The sequence below is a fragment of the Schistocerca cancellata genome, chromosome 6, assembly GCF_023864275.1.
Source record: "Schistocerca cancellata isolate TAMUIC-IGC-003103 chromosome 6, iqSchCanc2.1, whole genome shotgun sequence".
Classification (NCBI taxonomy): domain Eukaryota; kingdom Metazoa; phylum Arthropoda; class Insecta; order Orthoptera; family Acrididae; genus Schistocerca; species Schistocerca cancellata.
In genome coordinates this window covers 426,361,740-426,387,110 of record NC_064631.1, presented here as the reverse complement: position 1 = coordinate 426,387,110, position 25,371 = coordinate 426,361,740, and the positions used below count along the sequence as shown (strand labels likewise).

Below are 25,371 nucleotides of genomic sequence, written 5' to 3'. Positions count from 1 at the left end.
CCAGCTCTTGGTAGTATTTCAAAGTAGTGCAAAGATTGGCAACTTGGTTTAAATGTTCAGAAATTTAAAATTGTGCACTTCAAAAAATGAAAAAAAAAACAAGTATCCTATAACTATAAAATCAGTGAGTCACTGTTTGAATCAGCCAACTCATACAAACATCTGGGTGTAACACTTTATAGGGATATGAAATGAAATGATCACATAGGCTCAGTCGTGGGTAAAACAGGTGGTAGACTTTGGTTTAGTGGTTGAATACTGGGGAAATTCAATCAGTCTACAAAGAAGATTTCTTAAAAGTCACTCGTGCAATCTATTCTGGAATATTGCTCAAGTGTTCGGGACCTGTATCGAATAGGACTAACGGGAGATATTGAACATTTATAGTGAAGGGCCCATGAATGGACACAGGTTTTTTATCCATGGGAGAGTATCACAGAGACACTGAAGGAACTGAACAAGAAGACTCTTGAATTATGTGTAAACTATCGCGCGAAAGTCTGTTAACAAAGCTTCAAGAATCTGCTTTGAATGATGACTCTGGGAAAATAAAACAACTCCATACGTATTGCTCGCATAGGGGTCGTCAGGACAAGATTAAACTAATTACTGCACACACACACACACACACACACACACACACACACACACACACACACAGGCATTCAAACAATCTTCCTTCCCACACTGCATATGTGAATGGAACAGGAAGAAACCCAAATAACTGGTATAATGGGATGTCCCCTCTGCTATTCAGCTGTAAGTGGTTTTCAGAGTGAAGATGTAGATGTAGATGTAGATGGTTGTCTAGCAGTATGGATATAAGAATGCAGTGTTGCATGTTATATTTTTCTAAAATTCGAGATTTCTCTAATGGGTCTGATTCAGCCATTAGAGCCCACACATGTTACCTCTCATTACTCAGAACCCTTGTCTCCAAAGTTCTTTTATTTTAATTGTTCTCTTAGTTTATCTTTGAAATCAGTTTTTTGTTGCAGGTTTTTCCTAAAAAACAAAGTCATCTATGTAAACAGTGGCATTGAATATCTCTCTTTCTTTATTTTTCTGAAAAACGCTGGTCCGCTGTGGAACTGTTGAAATTTAAATTTAGTAGAGCATTATCGAGTTTGGTGTACCAACAGCTACTGTTAAAGATCATAGACTGCTTTCTGAAGTCTTTTGGTGCTTTTATATTGTTTTGCTTTCATCACATAATCAACCACGGGAATTTTTAACATATTTTTTTCATTAAAGTCACCTTCCAAAAAGCTGTAAATATGTTGAATCAATCAATGTCCAAGCCATATTTCACTAAATAAACACTTGAATGAACTGAATTTTTTCATTTCACTGATTGCCAGGTTTGATTTGCTTTAATTCTTCTTGAATTGCATGAGACTATTTCTGCAAGTCTTTGGATTGCAACAGTTCTTCCGAAGTTGATGGTTCTGATGATTATTGTGAAGCTGTAGTGTAATAGAGCACACGATCATGCATCTTCTTTAGTCTTGGTACTTGGGGAGATCTTCTGAGTACTCAGATTTGTTGAGATGGTTCAGGATCACGTTTCATTTTGACTGAGCCTGATTCTTGTGAGGTGCTGTTATATCCAATGTGTTGTTCTTTAGTTCTGACTCAGTTTCTTCTGATCCTGTTTGATTTAATCAAGTCTCCTCCTTGTCTGCAACTAAAATAAATATTCGGTATGTGTTTAGAAAAGAGCAGGGGTGTCTGGCATATTACTTTTTTGAACTGTTTCTTTTTTGGAAATTACATTCAGAGCTTTGTTGAATAGGATGGGACGTATGATATGCCTTGCTTTCTATGCAGCTTATGACAAGTTCACACTTGTTGTGTTTTTTTGTCCCCTTTATGAGTATTGGCTCTTTTTACACAATTGTACGTCTTGCTACCAAATAATGTCAAAGGTCTGGTTTCTTCCATGAGGCATCCTCTTGTGTAATGCTGTTCAGAGTTTTCTAAGGGAATCTGTTAGTAAGATAAGTTGTAGGGAAGACTGCTTCTTCCCAAAAATTCATAGATAATTTCACATCAGAACACAGACATCTCACATTTCCACTATCAGTGTATTATATCTTTCATAACAACAATGTAATTTCCTGCTTGGAATAATATGTAGAATAAAGGAAAGGCTACCAATGTGGTGTGGTGAGGGACATGTAGTGCATAGATACGTGCAACAGAAAGCAGTATTTACACAAGCTTTTCATCAGCTCTTGCTCTTTCTCTAGCACACACATTCACTCCCAAACCACATAGACACCCAAATGTACACACCTGTGGCCACGGCAAGCCTTTCTGTTATAATTCAGAGAAACTAATGCTGGAAGTGTTACACAGGTGGGAATTCTCTTTCCAGCATATTCTGCGCTCTTGCCGTCCCACTCGCCAAACCTTCTGCAACCTATTTCCCATTGCCTCACATTACTTGAGAATTTTCTCTCTCTCTTTCTCTCTCTCTCTCTCTCTCTCTCTCTCTCTCTCTCCACCTCTTACATGCTCTACCCTCTGAACACCTTTCGTCTTGTTGTGCAGCTGCTGAGTTATCTTTCAAAAGGCCTGCCTCACTCTATGCCACTACCCTTCTGCACCTCATGCATGTTTTCCTACCACTTCCCCACCATCACACGACAGGCAACTACTTCCAATAATTGATAATCAACAGTCAGGCTCACTACAGCCATGGATGTCTACATTTGGGTGTTTGTGAATATGTAAGACTGATTTTGCTAGAGAAAGAACAAGAAGTCAAAAGCTTTTATAAAAGCTGTTTCTGTTGTGGGTGTCTATGCACCACACACCAGACTGCTACAGATGAATAGTTACCTTTCATGTATTTTATTGTATATTTCAGCTACTCAATTTCTGGACCTGTGAAATGATGTTCAACTTCTTCAATCTTCATGAATTTTTTCCATCTCTTGTTTATGATCCCATATGTAAGATGCAAATTCTTTCACCTGTCAGATTCTCCACATGCTTTTTAAAATTGTGAATAATCTCATCTTCAAATTTAAAGATTAGAATGTGTGAAAAAATCTCAAAAAGATCCTCAATCTCTGATTGATATAGTTTGCATTGGGCCACATAAATCTAAACATACTAATTTGAAAACCATATCAGCTCTTAGGAGTTAAATGTGAGAAGGAAAGTCTAGTATGCTTGGTTTATATAGGTATGTAACCCAAGGCTTATCAGCAGATCCTTTTTGTGTGAATTCCAAGATAAAGCATTTTTGTAAAGTGATGCAGGCTTTGCCGGCTAGTATTTGGATCCTTGGTGATTTTTGTTATAAGTGCATTAGGCCATGGTCCGAGGCCTGTTTGTGTGCCCAGCTTCCATCTGGTAATGCTGGAGACATCACCAGAGGCTTTAAAGACTCAGATAACAGTATCAAGTGTAAACAATTTCAGCAAGCCTGTTGAAATTCTTTAACATTGATACTACTATCTGAATCTTTATAGCCTCCAGTGATGTCTCCATCATTAGGATATGATAGAGCAGACACAGAAACCTGCCATGGACCACAATGTAATGCCCACATAATAAAAATCACCAAGAATGCTTTTCATAATAATTCCATCACGTCTGAATGTGAGGTTGCTAAATGTTCTATGTCATAGATATTTTATGAAAGGTTGCAGACTTACATGCAACAGTGTGATCACATGGTTGATCCAGTTTATAAATTCTGTTGATTAATGATGCTATGGCTATCAATGTTTGCTCTCTACCACAGATGCTACAGCGTCTATCATAAAAAATGACTAGTGGGCTGTTCCATTATTCTGAGTACGGAAAGTAAATTTATATTTATATCTGTCCTCCTGGTATATGTCTTTTTTGTGTTTGCTAGTGCTTCAGAATGTGTAAGACATGTTTTTTTTTATACAGTTAAGTTCTCGTCATTAGCCAAGAATACTTGTTAACTGAGCCCATGGGTGCTTCGATGTATATATGTGTTGCTGCACCTGAGTCTACATACAAGTTTTTGTGTATAGCGTCATCCAATGATGTCATTGTTGAGAATAATTTATAACTTTGGTAGAAAGAGTTTCCACTTGCTTTTACTGCAACAATTCTTTGCTACGTGCTCACATTTGTTGCATTTAAACATATTGTACCTCAGGGAATGTAGTGTGGTTATTGCAGTTGCCTGTCCCATTTGCTTGAAGAGCTGCATCATTAAAGCTTGAATTTCCATGTGCATCATATTTTACTTCCTATAGTAATTAGTTCCCCCCCCCCCCCCCACCTCCCCCCCCTCTTCCCCCCTCCCTCCCCCATGAACCATGGACCTTGCCGTTGGTGGGGAGGCTTACGTGCCTCAACAATACAGATAGCCATACCGTAGGTGCAACCACAATGGAGGGGTACTTGTTGAGAGGCCAGACAAACGTGTGGTTCCTGAAGAGGGGCAGCAGCCTTTTCAGTAGTTGCAGGGGCAACAGTCTAGATGATTGACTGATCTGGCCCTGTAACACTAACCAAAATGGCCTTGCTGTGCTGGTACTGTGAACGGCTGAAAGCAAGGGGAAACTACAGCCATAATTTTTCCCGAGGGCATGAAGCTTTACTGTATAATTAAATGATGATGGCGTCCTCTTGGGTAAAATATTCCAGAGGTAAAATAGTCCCCCATTCGGATCTCCGGGCGGGGACTACTCAGGAGGACATCGTTATCAGGAGAAAGAAAACTGGCGTTCTACGGATCGGAGCGTGGAATGTCAGATCCCTTAATCGGGCAGGTAGGTTAGAAAATTTAAAAAGGGAAATGGATAGGTTAAAGTTAGATATAGTGGGAATTAGTGAAGTTCGGTGGCAGGAGGAACAAGACTTTTGGTCAGGTGAATACAGGGTTATAAATACAAAATCAAATAGGGGTAATGCTGGAGTAGGTTTAATAATGAATAAAAAAGTAGGAATGCGGGTAAACTACTACAAACAGCAAAGTGAATGCATTATTGTGGCCAAGATAGACACGATGCCCATGCCTACTACAGTAGTACAAGTTTATATGCCAACTAGCTCTGCAGATGACGAAGAAATTAAAGAAATGTATGACGAAATAAAAGAAATTATTCAGATAGTGAAGGGAGACGAAAATTTAATAGTTACGGGTGACTGGAATTCAACAGTAGGAAAAGGAAGACAAGGAAACGTGATAACAGCACCAGCGTGCCTTATCAGTCCCGATTGCACAACCGGAAGCTGAATTTTCCAGCAACACGGGCGTAGTAATACTAGGGCCCGTGTCGCGCGGCTGCCTCGCTCAGCGGCTAAGTCCGCTTCAAGGTCACCCGCCTTAAGCGGCTACGTACATTAACTGCACACAGTCATGGAACACCAATTGCTATGGTGCGATAAGCAATTATATCTCGATCATAATAGGCTTCAAGTCCTTGTAAAGCAGCGTCACCACCTCTCACAACAGCAATAGTCAACCATCCATTACCACTAACCACCTCGTTAGTGGTGCAGGTGAAATTAATTTTTGCTCCAACAAAAGAAATAGGTCCTGTGAGAAGCTCTTGTTGAGAAACATTGTTTGGAGTCATCTTGAAACTGTCAACTGTTTTATAAACAGTCATCCTGCTCCTCCTTGAATATCTTCTGTGTCAGTACGGCATGGCTGTGTGCACAGTGCGGCTGCCTCGAGTCGACTGAACATGCTGTTGCCTCACGAGCGTCAAGGGCCCCCAAAGGCTCCCTCCAGGGGTCCCTCGTGATAACAGCGCCAGCGCGCCTTATCAGTCTCGATTGCGCAACCGGAAGCTGAATTTTCCAGCAACACGGGCTTAGTAATACTAGGGCCCGTGTCGCGCGGCTGCCTTGCTCAGCGGCTAAGTCCGCTTCAAGGTCACCCGCCTTAAGCGGCTACATACATTAACTGCACACAGCCATGGAAATCGGTGACCTTGAAGCGGATTCAGAAGGATGTAGGCTGCAGTAGGTACTAGGAGATGAAGAAGCTTGCACAGGATAGAGTAGCATGGACAGCTGCATCAAACCAGTCTCAGGACTGAAGACAACAACAACAACAACAACAACAACAATAACAATAATTGGTCATTAATGGATTCTCGTGATATCGACATATTGAAGTTTTCTAAAACCCGTTATCATTGGTTTGTAATCACTTGACATCCATTCTAGTAAAATGCATCCTACACACATTTCTTTTACTTTGAAGTTAACATAATTCAGTTAGTTTGATGTTGAAGTGATCTTTGACACATTTTCTTCCACAAACAATGCTCCAGGCTACTTGTTAAGAGTTTTATGAATTCCAAAGTCCTTTAGATGTTCAAAGTTTCTCACATGTTTCTTTTATGGCAGAAGTGTTATTTGGATGCACATAAATAGAATGGTCAACTGACAAAATCATATCAGCTCCTAGAGACTTATAGTTTTTATGCAACAAGTGATTAATTTGAGAATTCCAAAACTGCTTATGTACCTAGTATTCTGTTAATTTTCTGTGACTGTCACTTTGCGTCAGATTTGATTGACTGTAATGAAACTTTTTGTTCTCCAGGAAAGCGGGTGGCATCCTGTTGTTCGGTTGCATTACTCACTCTTCAGTCATTGTATCCAGCAATACTTGTGATGCCAGCAGCACTTTATATTTATAAAAATGAAGCAAAGACAACTGTACAAAATAAACATTACACATGGAAACAGTCTTTCATATACACATTTGTTGTGTTTTCACTGGCTGTTGGAAGTTTACTTTTCTTGTCATACAAGATTACTGGAAGTTTATTATTTCTTAATTCAGTATATGGTTTCATGTAAGTATATTACTTGTGATAAAGCTTTCCTATTAGATGTAAGAAGGGTTCATATATTATAATATAAAATGATAAGATTTGAAACAATTGAAACTCCAGGATGGAATGACAGTGTTATGAGAAGGGTAGATTTCTGCTCAGCATATAGTGAAGATGTTGACTCATATAGAGGCTCAACAGAAAGACTGCTAAACAAGTAAGCGTTTGGCCAAAAAGCCTTTAGGCCAAAAGGCCTTTTGAAATACACACACACACACACACACAGTGTCTCTGAACAGAGACATTGTCAGGTGTGTGTGTGTGTGTGTGTGTGTGTGTGTGTGTGTGTGTGTGTTTACTTCAGGAGAGGACTTCTTTGCCGAAAGCTTACTTAGTAGTCTTTTTGTTTTACCTTTCTGCGACTCAGCATCTCCACTATATGGTGGGCAGCAATCTTATGTTTTTCATAATATTGTAATGATAAATTGGGCCCAGTCATGCCATATGGAATCAACTCCAAATTTATAGTTTTGAACTAGATCATGTTTTGCAAAGCATTAAAAATAAAATTCAAGTACAATATAGACAAAGTGAGAATGTTATTACACTGTACATTTTAGATACCAATGTTTAAAATAAAGAAAGGTATAAAATATAGATTTCCGTTGGTGGAAAGAGCCTAAACAGGAGTTGGTTCCATATTGCTTACCACAATAAGTTAAAATGGCACTCGGATCTTTTGTGTTGTATTTTGAGGGACTGGGTAGTGTGCATCAGGAGCTTGAAAAACCTGGCTATAGTGATGTTTGCATATATTAATATATTAACCTTCAATTATTTACCAAACAATATTAACATAATACAATGCAATGGCAAGAAAATAATATATTTTGCACAATGAATCCATTGTTATTCCAAGGTAAAGTCCAGCACCCCATAAACCCCATCAATATCATTCACAGCACCACAATCTACTGAAACACTACTGTAAAATGTGGTAGCTTCACTTGGAATGAGATGCGTAATAAACGTGATGTCATTTGATTGTGGCTGTGGTATAGGCTTTCTATTTGGCCACAATGGTAACAGGAGCGATGAGAAGTTTACTGCAGACTTTCTTTTCTTGACATCTTCTACAAAATTCTCATCTAATTGTGTATTCATGTATACAGAGAAAGGTTTGCTCTTTAAGATTCTAATCTGATGGAGTTGCAGCCAGCTTACATCGTTCTGATGTATGTCTTGTTTCCTATTGAAAATACTCTATTCAAGTTATGCAGTTCCTTTAAAGTCATGTTTTGGCACCCTATGGACCTGTAGGGAATTCTTTTTCCTTGCCTTCTGCATTACACGGATGTAGTCTCCTGGCATATAGAATTTATCCTGCATCTTCAGAGCGCATTCTATTATCGCCAAAGTCACTGTAGTTAGGCAAAAAAGAATGAGATAAGGTATTTCAATGTAATTGTCTTCAAAGAACTATGCTCTTCTAGACTTGCTTTTAACATTAAAACCATTTTTATATTATGGTGTTGTCCCCCACATGAATCTGACCACAAAACCAATTCCTTCACTCCATGATTTAAATTGTCCAGTATGTGGTGTTGAAGACAACTTTTTGAGCCCCATAGCCAGCAGTGTTTTCAATCCAAGAATAGTAGTGTGCTTCATTACATTTACCAGTATGGATTCTCTAACGCTTTAGATGACAAAGCAATGTGGAACTGGTTTGCAAACTTCACACCTCTTTCACATCAGTTGACTTACTTGGTACGCACACTGGGTAGTCGGCCATGTCAATCTCCAAAAACCTCTTCTCTGAACATTGAAGCTGGTTAAGGGAATTTCTCTCTCTCTCTCTCTCTCTCTCTCTCTCTCTCTCTCTCTGTCTGTCTGTCTGTCTGTCTTCATGAAATAAGTGGTTACTCGCAGAATACTTTTACTTTAGTCTTGGTATATTTCAACTTCCACAAAGAACAAATTCATCATTTCACACATAAATATTCAAAAGTTTGTAAGCCAACCAATCCATCTTGCATTAGACTCGATTAAATACATTTACTATAGCGTTGGTTTAACAACCACATAATTAATGAACATGTCATGCTTCTAGTAAGTCCAACACATGAATTACTTAAAAGGCTAATCTCATTTCTTTGTTTGTCCTTAACAATCATCACAGTGACAAAGAATAGCACAGGCTCTTCTCTACACTTACGCAGAAACTCTATGGATCGTACAGCAGGTACTTGTCCGCCGCTGCATCCACATTTATCTTGTGACTGTTTTTAGACCTGCACACACAAACATGCAAAGCGCAGTAGGTCAGATTCGTCTCTCTCACACTTCCATTTAAAATATTGTGGGTTCAAGATGGAGAAAGGCCAAGAGGTTCTAGAATTTACACGGAAATTCTCAAAGCACTATATATTCCCCCCTCCCTCAGACCGAACACACGATATTTTGTATACAATCATTATGTACGTTTATATCCCATATAACAACAATTCAGTCGTAACAGAAACACTTACACATAGACAGCTCATGAAGACATGATTTGGTTCTGTATTGCAAGTCACTGCACCTTTGATTCTAGTGCTGGCAGTTGGTTCTGCACTCTCTAGATGGCAGCACATTACAAAAAGGAATTGTTTCAGTTTTGCGTAACATGGTACACACCTTCAAGCACATTTTGCAATATAAATCTAAAAATCCAGATAATGGTGGTTGGATCCTTATTGCAAAACTAGGTCCAATTATGAGACAGGATTGCTGGCAAGTACTTACCTTCAGAAGGCAAAATATGTACTTCTGCCAGTAGACACACATAAAAGTAAAAGACATAGCTTTTGGAGCTAATAGTCCCTCTGTTAGGGAGGAAAAGATCTCTTTCTACCCTTGTCTGTACTACAGGTGTTTGTCTCTCATCTTGAGGTCCGAGTGACATGTTCTTTCTCAACCTGCTCCTGTTTCCGCTCTGATAATTGTCTTCATTTTCAGAGCTAGGTAGAATGTCTCTTTCACTTATATATGTGCCTATTGGAAATGCTACTGATTACAGCTCTTAAAGGTAAGTGATGGCCAACGCCGGCCAGAGTGGCCAAGCAGTTCTAGGCGCTTCAGTCTGGAACCGTACGACTGCTACGGTCGCAGGTTTGAATCCTGCCTCGGGCATGGATGTGTGTGATGTCCTTAGGTCAGTTAGGTTTAATTAGTTCTAAGTTCTTGGGGACTGATGACCTCAGATGTTAAGTCCCATAGTGCTCAGAGCCATTTGAACCATTTTTGATGGCCAAGAATTCTGCCCCATAATTTATTAGCCTTTTCATTTGCATGTTACTTTGATGTTATATAAAGTGAAACTTTCAAATGTGATTTGAGATAAATTCTTCCTTTTCTCCATTGCAGACTAACTGTTCCTGATCTTAAACCAAATATTGGATTATTTTGGTATTTCTTCACTGAAATGTTTGAACACTTCCGGCCACTGTTCATAGCTGCTTTCCAAATTAATGCAACTGTTTTGTACATGCTGCCACTCACATTAAGGCTTCGTGAAGAACCCATGTTGCTAGCTACAAGCTTTTGCGCTCTTATTAGTGTATTTAAGTCATACCCCTGTCTTGGGGATGTAGGATTTTATCTGGCACTTCTGCCCATGTGGAAGCATCTATACAATCGTAAGTAACAACTTCTTTTTTTTTTTTTTTTTTTTTTTTAATTTTTTGATAGTTTCACCTAACACATTAATGGTTGGAAATTGTAAGTTAAATATTTGAGGAATAACAGCTTTTTTTACATTGCAGATATGCAACAAGGTTTCATTGTTGCATGCTTCTTCATAACTACTTCAGTGCTAGGCCCAGTGCTTTGGCACCTCTGGATATATTCTCGGTCAGCAAATGCAAATTTTTATTTTGGTGTCACACTTGCATTTGGTACTGCACAGGTAAGGATTCGTGATAACAAAAACATATTAAAGATTATGTCTTTGGTATTATTTGTTTAGCGTATGGCATTACATGTGAACAGTGACTAGCAATTGTGGATTACATAGTTTTACAAAATTTCTGCAAAAATATATTAATTTCATAATTTATAATTTTTACAAAAATATATTAATTTCATAATTTATAATTTTTACAAAAATATATTAATTTCATAATTTATAATTTTTACAAAAATATATTAATTTCATAATTTATAATTTTTACAAAAATATATTAATTTCATAATTTATAGTTTTTACAAAAATATATTAATTTCATAATTTATAGTTTTAAAAATAAGTCTATAAATTAATATCTAATTTGCCGATCCATTCAAGGGCTGCCTCTGTCACTTCAAAGAAATCTTCCAACGTTCCAGGGTAGGCTCTTCTGCTACAGCTTGTTACAGTGTGATGGATTGTCTGGTGTTCATTTCCACAGTCACACTGAGAAGATGAAGCCCTTCCCCATTGGTAGAGGTTTCCAGCACAGCTGCTGTGCAGGCACGTCACATTAGTTCCATACTGGCTGGTCTTGTCAGGTCTTTGGAGGGTCTGATGTTCCTCATGGGCAATAGTGTTCCACATTTCTGTCCATTTTTTGTTGATACTGAAAATAGCTGCCTATAGCGATTCTGGCAGTAGGACAGATGGCTACCTAGATGTTAATCGGTTCATTCGGAATGCAGGAACATCAGACTGCATTGGAAGCTCAAGGATTTTAAGTAATTTTTGGTATTCCTTGAGGGCATTCTGTCTATGGAGGTCTGGTGGTGCAATGTTGCTAAGAGGTGGTAACCAGTACAGAGGAGTAGATTTGATGCAGCCTGTCATTGTCCTCATTGCGTCATTTAGCTCCACGTCAGTTTTTCTCACAAGTGCTACTGAACCACACTGGGGCACAGTATTCAGCAACAGAATAGACTAGCACTAAGGCAGCACATCACAATGTCATAGCTGTTGCACCCCATGAGGTTACCACTCAGCTTCTATATGAAGTTATTGCGTGATCTCAGCTTTGCTGCTGTGTTTTCTATCTGTAAGAGAGGGTTCTGTCAAGAATCACTTATAGATATTTTGGAGAGTCTTGGTGGTGAAGGATCTGACCACTAAAGGTGACATTAAACTTCGCATTGGCCATTCTGTTGTTAAGGTGAAAGCAGCTGACTTCAGTCTTTGTTGGATTTGGTATCAGTCTCCACTTTTTGAAGTATTCATCTATTGTACTTAGATCGAAGGATAGGATCTCCTCACCAGCTTAAAGAGTTCTCTGCTGGGTGGCCAAGGCCAGATCATCTGCATAGATGACCTTCCTTGACTCTGTTTCAGGGAGGTCAGATGTATGCAAGTTGAACAGGATTGGTGCCAAAACTGAGCCTTGAGGAAGACAGTTATCAAGTTTCTTCTGTCTGCTTAGTTGGTTGCCAAGGACTACTTGGTAGTATCTCTCAGACAACATGTTGTTTATGAGCCTGATTGTGGTTTGGCAGTGTATGACGTTGGTGAGTTTGTACAAGAGTCCTTGTCTCCATACTGTATAATAGGCAGCTGTAAGATCAATAAAAGCCACTGACATTTTAAGGCAACGTTGGAATCCAGCTTCTATGTGTTTAGTTAAGCTGAGCACTTGGTCTGCTCAGCTTCTGTTTGGTCTGAATCATGCCTTTTGGATGAGAATAACTTCATGGATCTTTCGACCAATTTGGTTTAGGGCGACTGTTTCCAAAAGCTTGTAGGAGCTGCTCAGGAGGGCGATTGGGTGATAGCTAGCAGTTTTGTTTGCTGGTTTACCTGGCTCCAGTATTGCTGTGATTTTTGTTTTTTTGAAGGCTTTTGGCATGTTCCCTGATAGCATAACATTAGTGGAGAAACTTGCAAGCCATGCACGAGTCCTTTTTCCACAATTGATGTGGAACTCTGGGTGTATCCAATCAAATCGTGGAGCTTTTTTTTTTATTGCGGCAGTGATCTCATCTGTAGTGAAGTCTCTGGAGGACGCTGATTTGTTGGGTGCCTTCTGCTTCACATTTCTGAGCTTTTTCTTAACCATTCTTATGTGTGGCTCATGTGGGGGTGCTTTGGAGAGAGAACTTATTCTGTTTGCATCTGGTATGGTGTTACTACAGGATCTTTTCGGGTGGGTGGTCAATTTCCTCCCAGTTTTCTCAAGAGGTTCCACGCCTGTCTGTTTGATCTCTTAAAATCCAGAATTTTTGTTTTTCGCTCGCAGCACTCCTTACAAGCTTTATCAAGGTGTTTTACAAGTTCTGCAGCAGTTCTGCTGTCATTGGTGGTTAAATAGAACTGCTACAGTTCTTCGCAGTCATTACTCCAGTCTGGGTTATATTCTCTCCGAAATCCTCTAGGCATGTACTTTTTTTGCTGTTCTTAGATCTGTCCCAACGAATCTTTCATAATTTTCACTTAGTGGGGGGATCCATCTGATCATTTTATCAAGTTCTTTGGAGAATTTAGTCCAGTCGGCTTTTCCGAAGTTCCATCTTGGACTAGGCATTGATCTGATTACAGGAATTTGAATTCCTGTGTCTAGAATTACTGGCTGGTGTTGGCTTTTTGGGAAACCTCCAAGGACTGTTGTTACTGTATGTAGAGGTTGTCACTGGGAGTTCTGTGTTACAAAACATAGGTCAGGGGTCGAATTCTTGTTCCAGGCTGCAGATTTAAATGTTCCCTTGTCCTTTGAGTCAAAAACTAGGCTAAGGTTGTTCTGTTGAGCCCAATTTGCAAGGTACTCACCATTTCTGTCAGTATCACTGTATTTCCAATTGCTGTGATGGCTGTTGAAGTCGCCAATATACACACTTGGATGAGAAGAAACGGGAAGAACATAAGCTGCGCGCAGTTATTCGGTTTTTGAACACAAAGGGCGCTGCACCATCGCCAATTGACAGAAGTGTATGGTGAGTCATACATGGATGTCAAAAATGTTTAAGTGGTGTATAGAGTTTGCAGCTGGTCGAACCGAAATTCACGACAAACAAAGGAGTGGGAGACCATCAATTTCTGAGGAGACAAGGTTGAAGGTGGCATGCATGAAGATCAGAGGATCACCCTGTGTGATCTCTGCATGTTGGTTCCTGAGGTTTGGCCAGAAAGCGATTCAGCTCTGACGACAAGGTGAAAGAAGAGGTTTATAACTTTCTGAACAGTATGGCGGTGAGCTGGTATGACATGGGCATACAAAAACTGCCACAGCATCTACAAAAATGCATCGACAGAAATGGTGATTATGTCGAAAAATAGCTAAATGTTCAAGCTGTAAACTGATAGAAACCATTGTAGAAATAAACAGATCTATGTACTTATAGAAAAAATAGGAGACCGTACTTTTGGGATTACTCTCGTAGAACAGTTTTATTCAAATATTAAAGGACACAAGTCTCCTTTGTGGAGTTTGAAATAAAGACAAATACTGATTAACTGGCCGAAGATAAATACTGCATAGTAATTGTCCGATGATGATTCTTTAGACTCTGCAACCGATATGTGGCCCAGAGAGCTTGAAGGAATAGATAGTTTGATAGCTGAGATCGAAGTGCTGATGTGTGATTGAGCACTGGCCTAAATACTGTCACGGTGTGATTTGCTGGTGAGCAGGTGACATGTCATAGGAAAATAGTACCCGTGATTGCAGCACTGTGCTCATAGAAGTGTGCTCTGCTGGCAGTTGACTCAGTGCCCCTTGCAGCAGCTGCAGACTGTGGGTACAACAAATCAACATATTGTTGTGGTTGTTGTCTGGAACATTTACCAACATGTGAGACAAGTGCAGATCATTATTTAGCTTGGCACTTGTGCCCGTCACAGCAGACGATGCCTGAAACGTGACCACCCATGGGACACAAGTGTGTTACAGGTTTGCAGATTGCTGTCTTGTAGGTTGGACACAGCATCTCTTCTCCCAGGAAAGAGATGGTGAAGCCATCTGCAACGATCGGGCCTCCTTCCCACCATCTGGAAAAATGATGGTGCTACCATTGGGAGACATAGGGCAAGGAGCCATCGTGGTGTTGACCCTGAGGAAGTAGCATCAGAGGTTTGTAGTAGCTGTGCCCAGAGGCTGGTATCTTTGACCCCCCACGAGTCTGATGTTGGCAGATCTGGAGCAGCTGGCAAGACAGTCAGCTGCCAAGGAACAAGCGATATGGAGTGAGTCTGCAAGGAGACCAAACATATTGAAGACAGGTACTACATATGTATTGGGGGGGGGGGGGGGTTGATTGTACTGTGGCAGAAAATTCGTCACCAAACTGGAATGGGGCAAAAATAGAATGGCATAGCATTGGAAAATTCCTTGTGGCAGTACTACGTATGCCTTTCGCCTTTAGAAGCGCAATAAGAACACTGCCCAGGTAAACGTTATAGAATTGTTTTTTTATTTGAATACTCAAGTACGTCTCCCCTTTGTGGATTTCGAAGAAAAAAAAAATTATTAAATGGTCGAACGCACCTCTCTTAGTAGCTGTCAGTTTTGTGGGACAACAAATTGGTTTGTTGTTGTTGTTGTTGTTGTTGTTGGTAGTGGTGGTGGTGGTGGTGGTGGTGGTGGTGATGTCTGGAACATTTACCGACATATGGGATGAGCATGGATCAATGTTTGTCTTGCACACACTTGTACTTTTCACAGCAGTTGATGTTTGAAGCATGGTCACCTGTGGGACATGAATGTGTGGCAGGCTGCTGTCTTGCAAGAGGGACACAACAATGTCAGTAGTGAGCATCATATTACTCAGGTCCTATTACTCAAGTCCTGAAGACCTAGTTTTGTTTGACAAGTTATTCCCTTTTTGTCAATGTAGAGCCTCTTCACTCCATCAGTCTGAAATGGCTTACTCGTCAAAGTGTGTTTCCATGTCATCATATTCTTGGGTCTCCCAAGAGGTTGAATTTTTTGTCACGGTTCCTACATTACAGTTCTGCACATACTGCTCTTGGTGATTCTTGCCACATGACCAGCACTCCCGTTTCTCATATTTGTGATCTGCTGATCTCCCATTACATCAAATTTCTCTCCTTTTGCCTGCTGTCTTCATTCTCCCCCATACTTGACCGTAACTACTATTCTTTCCATGACACTTCTTTCAGAGATGTGTAGCTTCTCCAATCCCTCCCACCAGTCCCTTCCTGGCTTTTCATGTTTCTGTTTCCTAGGGAACATCTGGTTGAATGTTGATGAAAACATATGCGTTCATATGGAGAGGCCAACTGACATACGGGTCCCAAAGATGGGCAGCAGTCTAGATGATTGTTCTGGTAGAGTAACATTAACCATCATGGCTTTACTGTGAACAGTTGAAAGCAACGTGATACTACAACCATTATATTTCCCTGAGGATGTGGCGGTCTGCTGCCAGCTGAAATTCTGCAAAATAGACACTGTGTGGCACATCATATGGGGATGAACATTGTCATGGAGAGCACACCTGCAGTAAGCAGTGGCACATTGCAGTTTCGGTGTTGTTTCACAATAATCACAATAATGGTCGACATTCACCATTTCACCTCTAGGCAGGAAATCAAGAAGCAGAATGCCCTTTATGACCCAGAACACTGTGCACATCGCTGTCTGCATCCACACAGTCTGAATTTTTTCTTGAGCAGAGATCCAATGTGATGCCAATGCATTGACTGCTGCTTGGTTTCCGGGACAAGTGGGAAATTGACATCCCATAACCCATGACGATCCTGATGAGGAACTCATCACCATCATCACAATACCACTGCAGAAATTCAGTGTTGTTCCAAAGCGTTTTATTGTGTGCTCAGGTGTCAAGTTTTTCGACACCCACCTGACACAATTTCTTGAACAGCAGGTGGTTAGTGACAATTTCATGCAACAAGGATTGATCTGCAGAAAATGGCCGCTGAGCTCCTTAATTGTGAAGCGATAATCTCTAGGATGTGCTGCCACAAGAGCTCAACCAGGTGATCATTGATCAGGGACAGTTGCCCACTGTGCTCTTCATCATGGACACTTCGATGGCCTTCGGAAAAAAGCTTACATCAACAAAGCACCACCTGTTTGCTCATGAGGTTCTGCCCATAGACCTGATGATGAATTTTAATGGATGCTATATTTTGTGCATTGAAGAACCTTATTACTGACCGAACCTCACAGGTGGTGGGAGAGCAAGTAAGAGATGCCATGTCGGGGCACTGCTGCCATGGTACTGGCTTCAGGTAAGATCTGTGTGGCCGACATTCGACTATACACCATAGATTTGTTGTGCACACACATTTTTCTCAACTAAATAAGTCTACTTTAAAGGAAACAACCTCAGGAAGCTCACTTTCTGAATGTGCCTTGTATATGGCAATGATGATGATGATATCTTCTTGGATGAAATATTCCATGCATAAAACAGTCCCCCATTCTGATCTTCAGGTGAGGACTACTCAGGATGATGATATGACCAGAAAACAAAACTGGTGTACAGAAGGTGAGAATGTTAGATGCACATAAATGGGCAAGTAGTCAGAGAATTCAAAAAGAGAAATGGATTATTTGAAGTTAGACCTGCTGGGAATTAGTGAAATGTGGTAGCAGGAAGAGAAGGACTGCTGGTAGAGTGAGACCAGCATTATAAGTACAAAATTGAATAGGGTACTGCAGGAGTAGGTCTACTAATGAATAAGCAAATGTGAATGCAGACAAGATGTTACGAGCAGCATAGTTGAATGCAGTATCATGGCTATGATGAACACTAAGCCAACACCCACCACATTAGTGCAAGTTCATATATGCTTACAGCTCTGCAAACAATGAAGGTAATGAAAGATGAGATAAAAGGAATCATGCCGGTTGTTAGGGGAGACAAAAATCTGAATTGTAATAGGGGACTGGATGAAAAGGAAAGCAAAATAAAATGGGGGAAGACATAACAGATAGAAGAGAATGTAAGCAGGGGAGCCATCTAGTAGAATTTTGCTCAGACCACAATGTAATTACAAAAAATTGCAGTGTCTGTTTTGTGAAGTAGTACAGTGCCATGTCCGTAGGAACAGGCATTGTGGAGATTACAGTTACTATGAAAGACATTTGTATTCACAATTGTGAATATGAATTACCCCCAGCTGCTTAATGGAGTGAGAGAATGAAAATTTGAACCAGACCCGGACTTGAACCTGTATTTTGTGCTTTATGTGAGTGGTCACCTTAACCACTTTGGCTGTCCAAACATGACTCACAGCCAGACCCAAACTTCCGTATGTCGTCATCCGTGTGTCGTGCTCATATATCCTATTGATGTTGTTCTCATACAGGGGAAACACTTTTTTGTAAGTCACAACCCAGGTATTTGCCGATAAATATGAAATTTCAGAGCCCATATTCTGAAGAATTACAATGCAGTGTTCTTTCGGACATGCATAGTACTCCATGGTCTTTTACTCTTAATTTTAGCTAATGTAAGTGTCAATCTCCCAACAAATAGTGGGACCTGGTCCTGCTCTGACCTCAGTCATTTTGTTGCAGTCCTGCCAACAAGTTTTCTGCACTTAGAAGTCCCTTTTAGAAACACCTTTCAAGCAGCACATTAGAGCCATTCTGACTTCTGCTACATTCTCGTGTCCTTTCAGGACTTGCTTCATTTCAGAAAACAGGAAGAAATCCACCTGGGTTACACCAGGACTGTAGGTGGTCTGAGAAAGTGTTGTGATGCCGTTCCACACCAGGCAGTACAAAGCAGGTGTGGCTTGGTGCATTATCATGATACAGTGTCTAGTTGGCAGCGATACCTGACCTCACACACGTGACTTTTCCCCTTCAATCTTTTCAGCATTTTCAATATCGTAAAAATTCATGGTAGGCCACACCTTTTGCTCCAAAGAAGACAGTGAGCATAGCTTTGAATTTGCCTGCTTTTTTGGCAAGAGGAAGTTGGTGTATGTTATTCAGCACTTCGGTTTTTTTTAGTACAAAGCTCAGGACAAAAAGCGATTTTTCTTTTTTTTTAACTTTTCATGTATGTTTCTCATCTAATTCCAACATGGTCCACCATGGTCAAACATTTTTCCACTGCTCTGAGTTCAACACACCATGGTCTGCTGCACTCTCTCAACCATCTTTGAAGCACTATGGCCATCTCAAAATGGCAGCTTACAATAAGCTTTCTTGCTGGATCTTAGCCAGCATCCCCATAGCCTACTTCGTGAGTTTTATACAGATTTTGACAGAATGTTGCATTTTTTAGCTTTGACTGAGCCTACAGACGGGGTTACAGTAAGGTGGTGATGCACATTGCATGAAAACTCATAAACAAATGACACTAGTTGTGTTTTGAAAGTGAATTCCCCCTTCACTGAAATTGCCTGGAGCAAGCACCCTGGGATGTATAGTCGTGTCAGAAAAGAAGACAAATCAATATCTTTTCTACAAATACTCTGTGTAAGCACATTTTTCTCTCATGCTGTTTCTCAGACCATTCTTATTGTGTCTAAACAATACAATCTCATCTGCACAGGCTAACCGTTTGATTACTTATCAGTAATCTGTAGTCTGTCTGCCTGTGTGATGATTTTAGAATTAAATGAATTGTGTGTGTGGATAGTGCATAACAAACCAGATTTCACTTCAAAACTTGGGATACCTATTCATCACGTAGCTCTGCCACAGCTGAGACTAGCACAGTGAGGTGATTGTGAAAGGATGGCAGAGTTATGTTTGTTATAAATTCAGGTCTACTTGTGTTGAAAGATAGTCTTGTATCTACTCTCTTAAAGTTAAGATTAGAAGTTCAGCTTTGTGATTTCTGTCCTCTGTTTTCTCCATTACAAGTTGAAATTTTAACTCAGTACAAATCAAAGAAAGTGTTTGATAGTCCAAAATATAGACTGAAATATCAACTTCTGTTTGCATCAAGGCGGACTGATTTGCACTCAAAGGTCATGACAGCATGCAAGCCTATGTTAATGCTTAGGCAATTTAAGTTTGGGCCCATAGTTGAAGAAACGTAACGATTCTTGAAGCACATTAGTACCCTATATGAACTAATGACATATTTTATTTTATTTTTTATTTTATTGTGACAGAGTATTGCCATTAAGTTTGATGGAAATTTGGCTCAAGTGGGTGCTGCATCAAACTGGAATGTATGGTGTTCTATTATTGTTGGAGCTCATGTTAATTGCCTTTTTAGGATTCTGTACCACAGTTGGTAAAAACAGAACCCTTATAAGATCACTTTGTTGTCCGTCCATCTGTCGGTTAAGACCCATTTTTCTCAGCAATGACTAGCGGTATCAAGTTGAAATTTTTGCCACACACTAAGGTTTGTGGTCCCTTGGTGGTGTGAAAAATTAAAGCTTTTAGTCAGTGTAATGAAAATATACAACCATTTATGTCTCATTTTGATATAAGCAAACTTGATTCATCAAATCCTATAGATGAAGTATCTACATACATTTCACACATGGTAGTCTAGCGGTAAAGCATGTGCTTGGAGACTGAAAGATTGCGCAGTTGAATCTCGCTTGGTTAATGGAGTATTCAGTCTTGTTTTTAACCTAGCCTTAACCCACAACAGTGTAAAGAGTTGCCAGAAACAACTTGTGGTTTGGATTCCACATTAAACTATAAATTGGATAGATAACAAGGGTAGTAGGAAGACTTGCATCAGGCCATTGAGCCATATTAAACTATTTTTATCATCATCATCATCATCATCATCATCATCATCATCATCAAGTATAATGGAACCCTCAGAGCACAAGTTTTACTTGCTTCTCACCTGTTATTGTGGGAGTCTCAGTAATCGTAATCATTATAGTCTGGATTCATTGTGGCAGTTGATATTTAGCTAGATTAGTTTCATAACATTGTTGTACGAGGATCACTCCAAAAGAAATGCACACTATTTTTGTAAAATACAGTTTCCATTCTGCATGTGTAAAAGTTTTACAGTGTGTAGATACATACTTCCCACTTGTTTCCAAACTTAGTTCAACCTGTTCCCGTGAGTGGCACTGTCACAGCATGTCTTCAAAGTGGCTGCTACACTTTACGTTCCTCAGAAGTAACGTGCTGTCACATAATTCCTGTGCTGTGAAAACGAGACCATGGGAAATATCCACAAGAGGTTGAAAAAGGTGTATGGAGATGCTGCTGTCGATCACAGTACAGTTACGTCGGTGGGCAAGCAGGTTACGTGATCAAAGCAGGCACGGCAATATTGAGGATTGTCCTCACAGCGGCAGGTCTCGTACTGCATGCAGTCCAGACAATGTGCAGAGAGTTAACGAATTGGTGACTGCTGACAGACGCGTTACTTTGAACGGATTGTCACGCTACGTTGGGAAAGGGGAAGGAAGTGTTTGTAGAATACTGAAAGTGTTGGTGTTAAAAAAGGTTTGTGCCAGGTGGATTGCCAGGTTGTTGACAGTGGCTCACAAAGAAACAAGAAAAACGGTATGCAGCAAACTTTTGGAACAGTACGAGAATGGTGGAGATGAATTTCTTGGAAGAAAGAGATGAAGAGGCAGTCAATGGAGTGGCATCATGCAAATTCACCCAAGGAAAAAAAAATCCAAAACCACACCTTCTGCTGGAAAAGTTATGGCTACGGTGTTTTTCGATTCTGAAGGACTCTTGCTTGTGGACATCATGCAAAGTGGAACCACCATAAATTCTGATGCATATGTGACGACACTGTAGAATCTTTAAGCTCAACTGAGTCGTGTTCGACCACATCGGCAAGGATGTTTTGCTGTTGCACGACAATGCACGGCCACATATCAGTCAAAAAACCACGGAAGCGATCACAAAACTCGGGTGGACAACACTGAAACACCTGCTTTACATTCCTGACCTGGCTCCATGTGACTATCGTCTCTTTAGGAAACTGAAAGACACTCTTCGTGGAACAAGGTTTGAAGATAATGACTCCCTTGTGCACGCTGCCAAACAGTGGCTCCAACAGGTTGGTCCAGACTTTTACGGTGCGGGTATACAGGTGCTGGTTCCAAGATGGCCTAAGGCAGTTGAGAGGGGTGGGAATTATGTAGAGAAATGAAAATGTTGTTCCTAAAGGATGTATCTACACACTGTAAAACTTTCAAACATGTAGAATAAAAGATGGATTTAAAAAAAAGTGTGCATTTCTTTTGGAGTGACCCTCGTATGTCCCTTTGTAAACTATTGTGAGGCATGTAGTTCGGTAGTAAAAATAGTCTTAAAAAAATAAAAAACTTGTCAAAGTAGATTATTTTGGCATAGTTAATTGACAGTTTTTATATCAATAGTATCCATAGCATAAATTAAATGTCTGTTACTGGCCATCAAAATGACAATTAAGCAGGTCTGACAGTCAGTAATTAAAATTTGTTGGAATATCTAGCTATCAGGTTTGTAGAAAGTACCATTAACAAAATCAAAAAGGTGAGTATTCAGCCCCAGTTTTAATTTGTATGTTGGCCCATCTGCTTCAGACATCCCTGTTTTTAGTGAGTGGGAAGAGAATTCATGTGCCAAAAATTGTTTCTTCATTCTTGACTTCAAGTCAAAATAAACTGCTTTTGGTTAAGAAAATTTCAGAAACTGGTAATCAAAGTAAGAAGGCTAAGTAATTGGAAGATAAGCTCCATTCTTCTGGTGCAATCATAAAATGCTCCATAAGTTGATAAAATATTCATGAAAAAATAACATTTTGTATTCTGAAACTAAAGTTACTGGAAAGTGCTGCTGATTCAGGTTCATATCTCTGCCTTCTTTATTAGGTCAATTATCCTAATGACTAATGCTTTTTTATGTATAATCAAATGTAGATTACGTATGTTTAAATAAATGATAAATTGTATCTAAAAACAAAGATGATGTGACTTACCAAACGAAAGCGCTCGCAGGTCGATACACACACAAACATACACACAAAATTCAAGCTTTCGCAACCAATGGTTGCTTCCCTCTATTATATCCATATCATTAAATGATAAATTGTATACATATAGTTAAGTTTCTTATGCAGCTGAACAAATGTGTTATTTTCTTAAATAATGCTTCAGTTTAATCACAAATGTCAATTTTTGGTAATTGCTTTTCACTTGTACTTGGCATTAGTACCTACAAAAAGACTTAGCAGACCAAGAGGACAAGATTTGAAGTGTGTGCCTTAAATACATATTTAAATTCCTGAACACTCAATGTTAAAAATATTGTCACCAGACTTACAGCAACTCTGCATTTAGATTAGAAATATACTGTGATTCACAGGTTTGAAATGGCCTTTTAATCTGTTATTCTGTTGGAATCAACCATTGCTCACTCTTGTGAACCGGCTATGCTTTCCCCCTCTCCATTCAGTTTTCATTATTTACGTCAGTACACTGCTGTTATCATTTACAGTATTGTATAAACTTGGGAACAGTTGTGTGAAAGTCTGAACACGAGTGTCCACTTTTGATAAGAAAAGTGAAACAACAAATGTTTTTTTCTTGTAACCCTTCTGGAGCATTGAGTGTATAACTACAAATCAACAATCTGGGTCAACTAGTTTCCACTGTTGTGAATGAGATGATACATCATTTGAAATTTGTAGAAAGTATGAGGGAAAAAGATGGAGAGCAGTCAATGAGACCAACAAGTAAGCTGAAATATCTCTCAGGTTTCCATGGTGCAATTGATCGTGTGCTTCTGTGTGTTCTGTAGAGTTACCTTTTCAATTTTATGCATGATGTTTCCACCAGAGTTGGAAAACACTGAGAGAATTTGTGTTCCCACACACTATCAGTGTGAGCTCTGAGAAACAAGAGCATCAAAAGGCATAGTGGGTGTCAGCAATTGAACTCTGCTATAAATAGTGGTGTGACAACAATAGTTCAGTCTGGTTGGAGTCCAGGCAATGAGTACACACAGGAGCAAAATTCGTACCTCCTGAAGACTAATGAGCCGGCCATCAAAATATTGTGCATAAAATGGAAGAAACGACATGGCAGAACACTCAAACACACATTATTAAACAAATAAATTTTCCAAAGAACAGATGTGGTCATGGACAGTTCTGAGTACAGTTTCCATAAAATTCTTCTCTTTTGTAGTCAGTGTCGTATTGTGAAATGACAAAGCAAATATTGAGCCACTTGAAAGCCTGCCTGAAACATTGATTCGTTTGACAATGTGACGTGGTCTGCAACATGAAAAGTTTACATTTACATAACACTAAATAACTGTTCTGCACTCAATTTTTCAGTAAAATAGGTTGTTATGTACACTTGCCATGGTAGATGTCTTGGGGATTTAAAAGGAATTGGTTTTTATGTGCCAGTTACCTCTGACACATAAGTGATTCAACTGTTATGATAAATCACAACCTTTGGAATGCGCCGCTGTTGAAACTGTGTGAAATTGATGTTTTCATTAATGACCTGTACCTATAAATTTAATTTAATGCCTATGGCTTTACTCCCAGATGAAATTGAGATTGTCTGTTGGACAATAGCAGATAGTTGTGGCCATTTTGTCTTGTTGACAGTTTTATCAGATTAGGCATAGCATGTAATTTCTTCAGCAATGGAACCTACATTAGTCACTACAATTTTCTCCAGAAAATGGGCTCCATTGATGTAGTCTCACATTGTGTGTTTCATTAACATGACTTCATTGAGCAGAATGATACTATGTATGAAAACTTTAGTGTCACCCTGATAGCCAAATTGTTTTCACATTGAAATCTTGTGTTCTGACTTTGTTCTATTTTTTTCTTTATTTGGGCAATACATGTCAGAAAAATAGTTTCTCAGGGACTCATAACAATTAGTAATATTTAATAAAATGAAGACCAATATCTTAACACACTCTTCTTTTGGTATTATACAAATTATGTACAGCTTAAAAATTGCCTGCCTCCTGTTTTTTAATGCATTTATCAAAGGTAGAAGTTATGAAATTAAATTTAATCAGAGAAGCTGTAAAAACTTTCAAAGTAGAGTATGTCTGTATAATACTAGCTAGTTTCTTTGTTAAACACCTGTTATTCCCTTCCTGGCTTTTTGAAGCCAAAGCAGTTCCTCCTGTATACCAAGTGGTATTCTAATGTATTTCAAAAGCTTTGATCATTACAGAACTCTGTGTCATCAAACCTACTTTTTATTTAGTTTATTAGCATTGGAGTTCTGGTGAAATAAAATGACCGATGTATGTAACAGCAAGAAATTCACTTACAGCAAAATGAATAAATGACACTGTTAAGTTCCTCTATAAAAAAAGATGTTGCATTTTCCTCTTCTCATTCATATACTAGATTATTATTAACTTTTGGATTCATTTCCCATTTTATCTAATTACAATGAAAATTTTTTCAATTATTTGACTTGTGAGATCACAGTTTTTAGCTGATACTACTTCAGTGGCCATTGAAGGGATGCAGTATACAGCCAGACACTATTAGTTCAATAGTAATAAATCCCTGCTTGTAGTTTAGTTGCAAAATGAGAATCCTATCGAACCCAGAACTATGCAGATATTCATTCGTATGTGAATGTAGTTTGTTTAAAAAGGGAAACATGCTTTTACTTAACGGTTTTTCAATAGTTGAAATGAATAGTGAACCATGCACTGGCAGATTCTCACTGTCCTCC

The 25,371-nt window shown here is 39.3% G+C and overlaps 1 protein-coding gene across 1 annotated transcript in view; it reads left to right on the top strand.

The window, feature by feature from the left end:
- Positions 1 to 25,371, top strand: part of LOC126191256 (phosphatidylinositol glycan anchor biosynthesis class U protein) — a 71,183-nt gene that overhangs the window by 44,359 nt on the left and 1,453 nt on the right. Inside the window, exons 4-6 of the mRNA XM_049932065.1 lie at positions 6,560 to 6,815; positions 10,203 to 10,474; positions 10,601 to 10,743. Of these exons, the coding sequence (XP_049788022.1) occupies positions 6,560 to 6,815; positions 10,203 to 10,474; positions 10,601 to 10,743 (671 nt within the window). The remainder of the gene's footprint in view (positions 1 to 6,559; positions 6,816 to 10,202; positions 10,475 to 10,600; positions 10,744 to 25,371) is intronic.